Below are 14,196 nucleotides of genomic sequence, written 5' to 3'. Positions count from 1 at the left end.
ATCTACTGCAAATCAAACTGCATTGGCAAAATCTGCAAGACTTCACAAAGTTAATGAAAATGTGTTGGAAAATTGCTTGGAATCACATATACAATCTTAAACAAATAAGGGTTAGATCAGTTAATAAGTGAAAAAGAAAATCAACAAAGATGACACTAGATTCAAAAGATAGTTTTTTTAAGTATCAATTAAAAGACGGTCCTTGAGTATAACGTGGCAAAAACTGGAGTGGCCAATGACTGTTACTAAATATACAAATATAAAAATGTTTTTGCATGTGGGAAAGCAAATGAATGCCAACCATGTAGAGTTGAAAAAGGGATGGGTATTCAGGAAAAAACATAATCAAAGCAAACTGGAGTCTATGGTCAACAGTAACATTGTAATATACCTCCATGAAATGTAACAAAGGCAATACGCCAATGCTAAATGTATATGAGAGGGGGATATAGGGGAGGAATATGGGATTCTTGGTAGTGGTGTTATTTGCTGTCCTTACTAGTATATTGTATTGTATGACATGTTATTTTTCTTTTTATCATTTTTTTTCTTATTGCTAAAAAAAAAAAAAAAAAAAAAAATTTCTTATAGTAATCAATATGTTCAAGTGCTGATTGTGGTGATAAATGTACAACTTTATGATGATACCATGAACAACTGATTGTCCACTGTGGATAAATGTATGGTATGTGAATATAACTCTAAAATTGTAGGAAAATATATACATAGGAGTAAAAGTGTTGGAGAAAACATGGTGAGAGGGATGTACCTATCTACCTGTTGAGGAGCAGGTAGAATGGTGTAGCCTTTCTGAAGGTCAGCGTGGTTGTTCCCCAAAAAGTTAAGTATGTGGGGACCAAAAGGTCCTACAACCTCATTATGGGGTATGTCATCTGAAGATCTGAGAGCAGAAACATGAATGAACATTTGCAAATTGGTGTTCATGGAGGCAGTAATCATGATTTGCAAAGGGTGCAGATGACCTAAGGGTACATTGACTGAAGAATGGAATGGTGTACTGTGGTGTACGCATACAGTGGAACACTGAGCAACTACAAGAAGGAGTGAAGCTGTGAGACACACAACCAGGTGAATGGATCCTGTACACAGTATCTGAGTGAAGTACACAAGAAATAAAGGCAAACACTTTAATGCCTTACCTATATGGACTAGCTACAATGTGTAAACTCAGAATTGAATCTTAGAACATAGCCTAATGTGGACATAATAATTGTAACAGTCCCTAGATTGTAAGATCTTACAGCAGTTAACTCTATCCCTGAATTGTAATGCCTATCTCTAAACTTTGAGATGCTGATCCCCTAGCGTACAACCTGATTGGTCTCTGGAACAATGCATATCTCTGAGACACCTGAAACTCAGAGCTAGAGCTTGGCAGATATGAATGTCAGTATTAGTGCATACAGCCACTGTCAAAAAAAAAAAAAAAGCTGAAAAAGAGCCCAGACTTCAATTAGTGATATGAACGAAGCAGGTCTGGTTAAGACCAGGGCAAGCCAGGCCAAAGGGTAAAGGTTGAAACTGACTGTGTTTTAAAACTTCAACTTCCATATGAGACCAAGGGAAGAGATATCTATTTGGTACAGGATCTAAATTTGCTAAACGGTACAACTCTACAGTCGATTTGTTCAAACACCACAATTGCATGGAACTTTTGAATAGGAAGTGAGATACGGTAGGTTAGTATAGGCTGGAGTGAAATAGTGACACATCCCAGAGTAATTTGGGCAGATAATAAAAAATATATTTACAGCCTCCCCCTCCCCAGCCCCGAAGATCTGGGGGAAGGTGCGGATGTGCTGGACATCCTCACCTGGACTGGTGTTGATGTTGTCACAAACATTGGGACTGGTGGTTTGATGTGCTGAGCCCTCGATCATGGGACTTGCCCTTACGAAGCTCGTTACTGCAAAGGAGAGTCTAAACTTGCATATAATTGTGCCTAAGAGTCTCCCCCTGAGTACCTCTTTGTTGCTCAGATGTGACCCTCTCTCTCTAACTGAGCCATCTCGACAGGTGAACTCACTGCCCTCCCCCCTACGTGGGACCCGACTCCCAGGGTTGTAAATCTCCCTGGCAATGCAGAATATGACTCCCGGGGATGAATGTGGACCCGGCATCGTGGGACTGAGAGTATCTTCTTGACCAAAAGGGGGATGCAAAATGAGACGAAATAGTTTCAGTAGCTGAGAGATTTCAAATGGAGTCGAGAGATCACTCTGGTGGACATTCTTATGCACTATATAGATAACACGTCTTAGGTTTTAATGTATTGGAATAGCTAGAAGTAAATACCTGAAACTACCAAACTCCAACCCAGCAGTCTGGACTCCTGAAGACAATTACATAATAATGTAGATTACAAGGGGTGACAGTGTGATTGTGAAGACCTTGTGGATCATACCCCCTTTATCTAGTGCATGGATGAGTAGAAAAATGGGGATAAAAACTAAAGGACAAATGGGATGGGATGGGGGGATGATTTGGGTGTTCTTTTTTCACTTTTATTTGTTATTCTTGTTCTGGTTCTTTCTGATGTAAGGAAAATGTTCAGAGATAGATTGTGGTGACGAACGCGTAACTATGTTATCATACTGTGGACAGTGGATTGTATACCATGGATGATTGTATGGTGTGTGAATGTATTTCAATAAAACTTAATTTAATAAAAAAAAAAAAAAAACCACTTAAGTGATTCAGGAAGAGAAATTGGGAGAAAAAGAAAGGTCAGGGAAAACATCCATAATTCAGTGACTCTGGAACCTTTGAAAATAAGTAATAATAATATTACTAATGTTATTGACAATAGCACCAACTATGAATAAAGCATTATGCTTAGCAAAAAAAAAAAAAAAAGACAGTCCTTGAGGATATTGAAGAAACCCTCAAACATCTTTCCATAAATGACCTTCCTTGTGATTATGCTGCACAAGTGAAAAATGATGGCATCTGCCTGACATGCTGATTTCAGAACCCAACCCTGCAGAACATGCAACTATAAAAACCCAGTGCCCACTAGACATCATTTAAAGGCTGTCTTCCATTTAATCAATAAAGAGGTAAAATAATAAAACTATTCTAAACATTAATAAACCAAAAGTCTAAAAATAAAATTCACATTCCAAGTTGTAGAAACAGCAAATTCCTGATGCAGCTGCCAATTACAATGGCAAGAGAGAGCTCAGAAGAATTAGAAAATCTACTCCCCCAAATAAAGAAAACAACTTTCAGGGAGTGAGAACACTACCACCGTGCCTTACAGAGCGCCACAAACCAGGCAGAGGCCCCGCGTGCTAGCCCCCCTCCGCTGGCCGGCTGCGAGGTCCCCACTCACAGGCTGAACCTGGGACTCGCTGTGGCGCTGGATTTCACCCAGTCAACAGAACATGCAGGCGCTCAACCAGGACTCCCCAGCAAAGGCAGCCTCTGTGATCAGTGAACCACCAGGGAAGTTCTAATATAACTTACCATTGTGTATTGCATTCAGCAACTCTGAGAAGGCTTTTAAGTAAGGAAAAAAGGACTTCAGGTTAAGATCATTCTCAAACACAAACAGAAATACATAGGCATAGACTGAAATCAGTATAATAAAATCTCATTAAGTCTATCATAGATCATTGCTCGAATCATTAAAATGGAAGGTTGGCTCAGTTTTTACATATCTGATATATATTTCTTAACACTGTATTTCATTTGCCAATATATTACCTACTATATTGAGATTAAAACTGATGGTAATAACATATGTAGTAATAAATGTATATATTTTAAATCACTTTTAAAAAGACTTTTAGTAATCTTAATACTATCTAATGTCATACTAAAAGAGTCCTAACAGGATGCAGTTCTGTATTGGTAAATTCAAAGAGGTCACACTCAACAATATTTATCACAGGGCTGTCAGCTAACCCTATCAAACATTCTCATTTCCTAGACTGCAGTATAACATAACTAGAGGCGTGAACAAAAAAGCTACCAAATGCCAATATATGAACCTTGAAAACTTACATAAACATTATAACTAGTGGAAAACAAAAAAAAATGTAAAATATTATTTCATTGGAGAACAGAAGCCACAATTCTATTCATGAGAGCACCCTTTTAAAAGAGCAACAATGATTAAAATGTGCCTACAATTACACAGTAAGTAATATGGAAACTGAACACAAGACAGAACATGTATGTTAAGATATTTTAGTAGGAAAAAGAAATCTATTCAATTAAGAACCAATTGCATTTTGAAAAATTAAAATGTAGAGGTTCAGAGGTAGCAAAATAAACAAGGAAAAAGCACTAGCATAGGTTTCAAAAGCCTGGGCTACCAACCCAGCTGGACAACTTACTAGTTGTTGGACAAGCTCCATCATGCCGATACTGCATGGAAATTTCTGTTGGGAAGGAGGAGAGAGGAAATCAGCAAAGAAGTTGCCAGCGACTCAAGGGTAGAAAAGAAACAGACTAGAAAAACAGGAAAATATTCATCTAAAGGTCTGGTTGAGGAGGCCAAACTCAACAAGGGGAACAGAAATTATAAGGCAATAACTGGAATTTGAGGGATGGGGGACCAAAGGCATTGGAATTCTTCAAATCTTAATGGGATAGTGTGGGGATGTGTGCATGTGCATGTATGTGCAAAGGGTGAGGAAAAGACGTAAGGGCTTACAACTGACTGCAGAGCCAGGGTCTCCAAGGAAAGGGCATCACTCGTAAGAGGGGCTCTAGCCAGGCAATATGACCAGCTAAAGTGCTTCAGTGAATATGTTACGCGGAAACAGCTTAGTAAACACATTTGAATGCTGTGTGCGGTCAATTAGAAACTATAGTCTAAATAAGACAATCATTTAGTTTATATATATGAGTAGAAATCCATTTTGACTTATATAACAGTATAAAACTCATTAAACTCTGATTGGCTCACTTTTTTGTCCTTCCATTTTTGAGGAAATAATGAATGAATAAGACATCTACTCTTATTACTCTTATTCTACCCAAATGAGGAGGACAAGCACAGGGTGCCGTGAGGCTATGATACACTGCTAACAGCAAAAACTGCTCAGAAGATGGGAGATAAATTTCTACACAGCCTTCCAAGGGAAGAAGTAACTGATAAAACCCGGACCAAGGATGTGACTCAAAGAAACTGGCCTGCATATCCTGGCTAATGGGATGTAGCTAACACTTACAAACACTGTGGCTAACACTTCAGAAAAAAATAAAAGGGCAGGACATCCGAGATTGCCCTGGATATGACTTCAAAAGCATGGGCCCTAGAACCCATGTGCACACGAAGCTTCCCAGGACACTACCATTCACAGCTGCCCACCACTGGATTCAAACGTCTAGTACCAACACAGACCCACCCCGAGTAACCTGCGTTGAGAGGAGACACAAGGCAAGGCAGACAAGCCAGCAGTCACATGCCATCACTGTCATTTTAAGAGAACATAACATTAGATGCTGTTAAACATCAAACATTTAGACTGTCATCTAGTAACACTGTAGGCTTTGGCTTATGTCCTCTCCAGAGGAGACTCAAAAAGTAGACCTGGTAGGGAATTCTCCATCAACAAATCTAACACGAGTAAGACTGAAAGGGTACTCTTAAGCAAGCTTCAGCTAGATACTGCAAATTGCCACTGTCTGCCAAGCCCCAACCAACAGTATTCCTGAAAACCCTAAAGAATACCCTGGGCTCTATCTGAAGACTCTATCTATTAATGTTTTACCAAGTAAGTTTATTTTTTCCAAAACTTAGGGCCTCCAGATTGTTCCTATGACAGATAAACCCTGAAACCCAGAGGTACCAGTCTCTCCAAGAACATCAACCAGTTTCACTCCTCTACCCCATAAAGTCAACACCCCTTTCCAGCACAAAGAAGTTAAAATGGTCCTTGCCCAGATATCCCTGAAGATTGAGAGAAAGATCAAATGAGAGGGAAGAGGGGTAACTGAGACATTAGGATATAACAAATGACTGTGACTACTGACTTACTATATAGATATTTCTTTTTAGTTTCTAATGTGTTAGAATAGCTAGAAAGAAATACCAGAAATTTTTGAGCTGTAATCAGTAGCCCCAATCTTTGATAACGATTGTACAGCTACATAGCGAAGAAAAAAAAAAAAAGTTGGTTGCCCATGTTTGTGTGGGTGTACTTCTGGAAGTTATTCTGTTCCACTGATCTATGTATCTATCTCTGACAATATTACACTGTCTTAGTGAACCTACCTTTACTGTAAGTCTTAAAATTGGATAGACCGCAATACTACGGTCAATAAGGTGGGGGGTGGGGGGGTTATAAGGGGTATGGGATGCTCAGGGTTTTCTTTTTCCTTTTTAATGCAAATGTTCTAAAATTGATCATGGTGACAAATGCACAACCATGTGATGATACTGTGAACCATCTGGATAGACTGTATGGTGTATGACTATATCTCAATAAAATTACATTTTTAAAAAAAAGGAGCTGGGAGCCTACAGAAAAGACTGGGCACATTACAGAGAATGAGGTCAGAAAAAAATCAAAGGACATGCTAAAAGCAGAAGGATTTCCTCAATGGGGAAAAAAAATGGAATACAGCTATTTGAACTAGCACTTTTCAAAAAGACAGCCAAGATAAGGGCCAGTGAATGTTCTCCTCAAAAACCAAAATAAATGAGGGTATTTTCCAAGAAAGCAAAGTTCAAGTATATCCTAGTCTCAGCAGTGTTCAATGTCCTACACGATTTTTTATTAGGATCAAATATATTCAAATGTATACAATTTAAATCCCAATAATCAAATGTGTATAAAGTCATAAACCTGTAAGATAAGGCTGAATCATGTGTGCTCAATAACTGCATGTACTGCTCTAAAATGCCTTATTAGTAACTACTGTTAAGAGGCTATGGAACTAATATTGTGTTTACAAAATCATTATCTATTCCTAACTAAAACATTTTACCAGGCATAGACGTCTCAGTATCATTTTATCCACGAGTAAATATGACCCAAATAGGGAAATATTTAGTAAGAATTCTGTAATAGTTATGAGGGCTCAAGTTCAAATTTCATAACTTTCACATTTCAGTAGAAGCTAGAACAAACTTCTCTTGAAATGATCTTTTCATATTAACAACTTGTCTCTGTGAAATCTTTAAGACTGAAGTGCATATCATTAAGATTGAAAAGCACAACCAAAGGAGTGCCTTCCAGAATTTTCTTTTGTATTACTTATCACCACTAAAATATTTCATCACTGAAGTAGAGGTCAAACTGCTTCTATTAGAAAGGTACAACAGCATTATACCAAACAGCCGGGGAATGCGGTTTTAAGACACAAGCAACTATATATATTGAAAGGGCATAGTGAATAGCTGAAACAATGTAATAAAAAGGAGTTAACACTAAATCACCAAATCCTTGTCATTTAAGGAACTCCGCATTTTTCTCAGAAAAAAGATGTTGATTTTTGTGAATTAAAAAAAGTTGTCAATTTTCACTTTAGTAAATCAGTAACTCCTATATATGGTTGAGATAAATGGGAACAAGGAAGAGACCAACTATAGCACAGCAGCTCTTCCAACAGCTGCACTAATTCTCCATGTTTCAAAAGACTGGGTACTCGGTTGTTCAAATGAACAAAACCCCGAAAGAATATATATATATATATATATATAGCAAAGAATTCAATCAAAAGCTTAACATAATCTACAAGCCTTTTTACAAAACTGTATAACTTAGTGAAACCTAGAATGGACAATGATGGTAGTTAATTGTACAAATATAAGTAAGTTTTTATATGAATGAGAACAAATTTGCGTCACTATTACAGGGTGTTAAAAATGGGATGGTATATGGGAAAAATACAATTAATGCAAACTAGGGTCTATAGTTAACAGGTGACACTGCAATATTCTTTCATTAATTGTAACAAAGGCACTATACCAAAGCTAAATGTCCATAAGGGGAATATAAGGGTTATGGGATTTTTTTTCCTCAAAGAAATGAGAAAGTTCTCATATTGACTCTACTGGTAAATGCATAACTATGTGATTATATACCAAGAGCCACTGATTGTACACTTAGGATGGATTGTATGGTATGTGAATAAAACTGTTTAAAAAAAAAAACAAAACTCAACAACTCCAAGTACTCACTCAAAACAGCACACTCATTTCCCATTTTGTATAACTCACTGTAAACAGTAGGCATTTATCATGTTTGTTTCCGTGTATATAAAAATCTTAAAATTCAAGCCCATGATCAGATAAGGAGTTTGCAGGTCTCTTCTGGGTTTCTATTCTGACTTGATCCAGGGCTCCTAGAATAAATATCTTGCTATATTGTACTACACTATGATGTGAACATGTCATTAGAGAATTTCAGTTATTGTTAATTGATGTGTTTAACTATGGGATAGTTATAATTTCAAGTGAGGATTGCATCATTAGGACTGGATTCTACTACTTCTTTATGCCCAGCTAGGGTAAACCGGGAGAAAATAATAATAATAATAGCAACTGCCCTATTTCACATCGTTGTTCCAAGGACCCGATGAGGCAGTAAAGAGTTCTTTAAAATCTGTTAAGTGCTCTGAAATATAAAATATCACTACTATATGTTAACTGAGGCAACCATTTTTTTTTTTTTGCTTTTCTAGTAATGAAGTTCTTTAATAATGGTAAATTGCTTGAATTAAGTCCAAGGTGTTTATTCCAGAGGAAAGACTACTTGGTCCATTTAGTCTGATTTCTTCAGTCAGCTTTCCACTCTCTGTAAACTCACCCGGCACTATCTAATCAACATTACCCTTAACTTCCTGTTTCTGTTCAGCTTATGCCCCAAATGTATCTTTACTCTATGTCCTGGTACTATCGTCAGCCTTCTTTTTCTGCCTACCCCAAAGTACAACTCAAATCCCATCTTCTCCATGGTCTTTCCCAACTTATTAATACTTCTCATCTGAAACCACACAGCAATACTATGTGAAAAGTTTTACATGTAGACTGTTTCACAAGCATCCTGGCTGGAAGCACCTGGGGGGGGTGGGGGGAACAGGGCAGGGATGAAGGAGCGGGAATCGCAGGCTCTGCCCTCCGTGGTTCTAATGGATGGTAAGCTCTTCGCGTGTGTGATGCCATGTGCCGGGACAGGGACCGTCCCTCGCCTTGCAGAAATGACAACATCATGGAGGTCACGGTCTAACCCCAGGCTCAACAGGCGCTTACAAAGGTCACGTTCACCAGCACTAAACCACCAACATGCCCTTAAAGCAAATGGAAAAGTATTCTTGATAATATAGTGCATAGTACATTTTCTCTTCAGTACTTACACCTTGGGGGCTTTGAAGTTAGTAAGAAGGAGAAATTATTGTTGAAAGTTAAATGTTGGTTCAGCAGTGTCCCACGGGCCCCCTGCTTATGATTTCCATTATACCATGTGATTTTGGACCTCACCAGCACATATTCCTTGACTTTTACATTGGATGGCTCTGGAAGCATGAGAAACTCAGAGCTCCACCAGTCAGAGCCATGAGAACTCTCTGCCGGGTTTCCTGCTCTGTAAAATGAGTAACAACACCGTGCTTATATAGTGCGTCACACAGTGCATGGCACCTGCTAAATGCAGTTAGCAATGATTCTTACTATGGTTAGTTAGGAAGGGAGAATCGCAAGAGATTCATAGCATTTAACCAGCTTCTTCCAGAAGGAATGGACTTTATACCATGTTTATCAGTAAGCAAATGCTCTGATCTAGGCATAATGCTTTTATTAAAATGTATAAAATTTAAATAATTTATTATCTCAGTTTTAAATGAGTAATCATACTCCATAATTATAGCTTTAACTTTAACAAGGCATATAAAATCTTCAAAGTGATTTTTAAACATGTTTCAAACAAAATATCCTGGCAAGTCCTAAATTTGCTAAGTAATTTATTTTTGTCAAATAACAATATTTATGGGACTTCCCCCCAAATTACTATTTTACCTAATGATGAGGCAAAAAGAAGATAAAACTACATTTTTCTGCACAGAGAGCACAAACACTGCTCTCTGAAAGTAATGATTATGTAAAGAACACTATTTCCACAGCTAAAATCTCCTAAGTCTATAACAAGTGGGAAAATCTTTCAGGAATATTCAGGAATATAAGTCAATATTAATTGCATTAATCTGAAGACGTGTGTTTCCAATAGCACTCAAGTGTGCTTTTGGCAGTCCGGGAACTGTCAGACTACATCTCTGTGTATGAAATCAGTAAGGACTCTGCATCAAAGGCAAACTGGGGCTTCATGTTCTCAGCAAGGTATTCAACCTGAGTAACAGGACATTTGCTAAAAATAAAGATCAACTCAATTTCTCTGAGTAAATTTGTCTAAATTCACTTTTTGTGACAGGGGCAAAAACTAACTACCAAGCCCTCTGTTCTCAAAGGAATAAAGATGTATATTCAAACATGCAATATATTTAAATCTTTTCAATGAACTTATTTCTTGCTGCGATTTATATATATTTTTCCTCTAAAGCGTTGGTTCTCAAACAGGGGTGATTTTGCCCCCCAGGGGACATCTGAAAACATCTGGAGACATTTTTACTGTCACGATGGAGGGAGGAAATGATACAGCATCTGTAGCTAAACAGCTTATAGCGTACAAGACAACACCACACAATAAAATATTCCCCCATCCCATAAACCCACAACTTTTCTCATGAAGAATATCTGTATTTTACCCCATCCAAAAAAGTCAGCAATGCCAAGGCCGGGAAAGCCTATTCTAGAACCATTAGCACTGCTAATGAAACACTCCTTCCTCGGTTTCCACTGTCTGAAAGGGGCTTTGCAAACAGATACCCCACAGGTACCATGAAAGGGAAGGAAACCCTGAGCTGATGCGCCAGCCTGGGTTTGGCCACAGCCGTGTCAGCGGGCACAAGCATCTGCCCTCGGAGCTGCAGTGAGAGTGAAAGGGCCCCGCGGGCCCAGAGCCAATGCCGTCCCGGGGGCCGACCTCACATGCAAGCTCTGCATGTGCTTTTTTCCGTCTTGGAATGGACTTACGTTTATTTTTCAGTTAGGAAAAGCCAGGTAAATGGCATTAAAAAGTAATCTGTTTACAACAATGAGTATCTGCACAACTATAAAAATAATCCAAAATTCTAGACTTATGACCATACATGAACACTACACTCCTTTTAATTCAATTCATTATTTCTCCACCCTGTTCCCTACCTACTCTTTCCCTACCAACTAAAAGAGCTGATAAAATCTATAATCTTTTATTTATCTTAGGTAACATTTCATGATTTGTTCAATCAAATCTAAAATCATGTGATGGGTGAGCACTTATGTAAAACCATTTATCTCAAATTCAAGATACAATTTAGACAATAAAAACTGACATTTAGTGACTAGCAACACTGTTAGGTTTCTGTCTAAAACATGCATTTTCAAGAATTAAAAAATTTGAAACTAATATCTGTAATTCAAACTGCAGTCTGCAGAAGCATCCCAATGGTATGAATAACAACTTATATAAATTCACTGATACTATAATAAAGAATATTGCAAAAAAGAAAACCCCACAAAAAAACCTGTTAACATATTTAAAAACAAAAAGAAAGTCACTGTATCTCTAAATGAATAAATAAATAAATAAATCTGTAAATAAAGTGTGACAGCAAAATCCCACAAACTGAAATCATTTATCATTGTGCAGGTGAAGCAAAAACAAAAATAGAACTGAATTCCAGGTGTTTCTTAGAAACAGGTGACCAGCAACCTTCTGAGCCTGTTAGTTCAAAGGCATCGGGGTTAGTGACAAGCATCTTCTAATACCACGTTTCCTTTTCAAGATTAGAAGGCACTTTCACTGTTTCCATTAACTAAAATAATTCAAAGTATTACCATAACAAGCAGTTAAAGTGTACTATTCTTTGCATTTGAGAGTAGACAGGCAGTGGGAGTGAGGAAGGAAAACAGTGGTCACATCCCTACCTGAACCAACCGGAGACGAGCCAACACTAAGACTCTGTAAACTTCCATTCCTGAGCAACGTTGGCGACTTCTGCAGACTACAGCTCGTCACGCTTCCTGCAGCTGACGCTACGGATGACGTTGGAGAAGCAGAAGAAACTGAGAGGTGAGAAATATTCTCTGGATTTTTGTTTCCTTTGGGTCTACCAGGCCCATGCTTACTTTGTTTATTTCCTTTTCTTTTCTTTTCCTTTACAGTCTCTTCTTCTAGGCCAGAAGTTTGAGCCCGCTTATATCCTGCTGTAGGAAGGCTGGAATTACCCAAATCTCCAGGTGAACTTTCAAAGCTTTTAGGCTGTGAGATCACAGATGAGGTTGAAGAGAGACCAATTAAGGAACTAAAACTATTTACCCCCCCCCTCCTGGCTCCCAGGCTCTCCTTTATGCACATCTTTGGTTGACGATGACTGCTGGGGGTGAGTGTAACTGTCACTGCGCAGATCTGAGTCTGTAAAGCTCAAGAAATCCTGGGGAGACTGGACTGAACTTCCAGAAGATGATTTTACACTGCCTGGAGTTCCTGAAAAACTGCCTGTAGTGGAAAAATGGGGTAGGAAAAGAAAAAATTGGATGCAAAAGTTCCCATGAGCAGTAGACATGATACGATCATCAAAAAGAGGAGTGAAAACAAATACTGACTATACGAAACGTAGGATGTGGCTATGTCACAAAGCTAGATTTGAAAAAGGTTATTACTAAAGTCAAGTTTATCTATAAAATTATCCTAAGAAATACTTGTTATTTTATAGTTAGCGTTAAATACATAGTTGATCTTCAATTGCAAGCTATTACTCATTTCATTCCTAGGGTATAAGTCGTGCTTTGCTTAACCTACCTTCTCCCACAGCACCATTCCTCAATTCTTCCCTCAAAACATTCTGCGTGTGCTTGAGGAAGGGCTGAAGAACACCAGTCTCCTTTGGACAGTCTTGCAAGGAGACATGACGAGACTACAATTTGAGTCGGAGTGGCTGGGGAACTTCTTTTTCAAATATTGAACATAGGATTATATAAATTTTCCCAACATATAATAAGAACCAACAGATGTTTCTTAGGGCATGAATTTTGAGTTTGAACTTCAAGACACTGGTGAACATTACTGTTCAGTTGACTCCACCCCACCCAGACATGGATTTGGTAAAAGAATAATATTCAGAGGGAACCTAATCTATACCTTAACTTCTCCTAGTCCATTTCCCCCGGAGCTGTGAAGACAAGAAACCAGCCACCACCTTCTGCTATTGCTTTGATGAAAGTAAAATCCCAGGAGAGGAAGCCTTCGGGATCCTCTCTCACAACGGTTTAGTTAAAGAGCAGGAACAGCCCACTGTGGTACTGTGAGATCCAAGGACCTCAAGGCTCCTAATTGTCTGGTAGAAAATTAATCTGGCTGGAACAGAACAATGGTTTGGTCCACTGTCGCATTTTGCCTTACCCTCTTTCTGCTTTCCAAATGAAGTAACAAGTGCATACACCCACTGTGACCACACATCTCTTGTTTCATAAAACTAAACTATTTCATATTTTAACTACTATGTTTAGAAATAAAAGCTCAGAATAATGTGGAGTGGAAGGGAAATTTCAAGCTAAGTGTTAAATTTTACTGCAGAATACGTTCACAAGTAATCACACATAAAACAACCTAAATATTTACAAAGCTATTTTTTTTCTCCACATGCAAGCATTTCATTTTATCTACAGTCTTAGGGTTTTGATTTTTAAATTTTAATCTCCTCTGAAAAGGCTTATTATAGAGCAGTAATAGTTCTAAAACTTAATCCTTTCAAGAGTACATTTATTTTATTAATTTACAAATAAAATAATATGTGAATTATAATTATTTCTTATATGATTTATAAATTAAAAATAAATGTGGGCATTTTTAGGCTATGTCCATACAGAAAAATGTACAAATTTACAAGTCATTTACATTTTATAATTTATATTACATCAATCATTTAATGACGACTCCAATTCATCACTTAATTAGCAGCTAAAAGGAAGTTCTTTATCATCCATTCTCATCTGTCACCGTCTGTCTTCTACGCTTTTGTTTTTTACAGCTCGTGGTAAAAGCTCATTACAGTTTAGCAAATACTTTAAAATATTTATTATATGTAGTCCTTTAAATATATATTACCAAATCTTAAATTCCC

General features: G+C 37.8%; 1 protein-coding gene across 1 annotated transcript in view; it reads right to left on the bottom strand.

The window, feature by feature from the left end:
• The window catches only part of MLLT10 (MLLT10 histone lysine methyltransferase DOT1L cofactor), a 290,669-nt gene that overhangs the window by 54,592 nt on the left and 221,881 nt on the right, over nucleotides 1-14,196 (bottom strand). Inside the window, 4 exon segments of the mRNA XM_037837708.1 lie at nucleotides 3,490-3,522; nucleotides 4,365-4,409; nucleotides 12,002-12,398; nucleotides 12,400-12,572. Coding sequence (XP_037693636.1) covers nucleotides 3,490-3,522; nucleotides 4,365-4,409; nucleotides 12,002-12,398; nucleotides 12,400-12,572 — 648 coding nt within the window.

The sequence above is a fragment of the Choloepus didactylus genome, chromosome 5 (genome assembly GCF_015220235.1).
Source record: "Choloepus didactylus isolate mChoDid1 chromosome 5, mChoDid1.pri, whole genome shotgun sequence".
Classification (NCBI taxonomy): Eukaryota; Metazoa; Chordata; class Mammalia; order Pilosa; family Megalonychidae; genus Choloepus; species Choloepus didactylus.
This window is presented reverse-complemented; position numbering and strand designations above follow the sequence as displayed.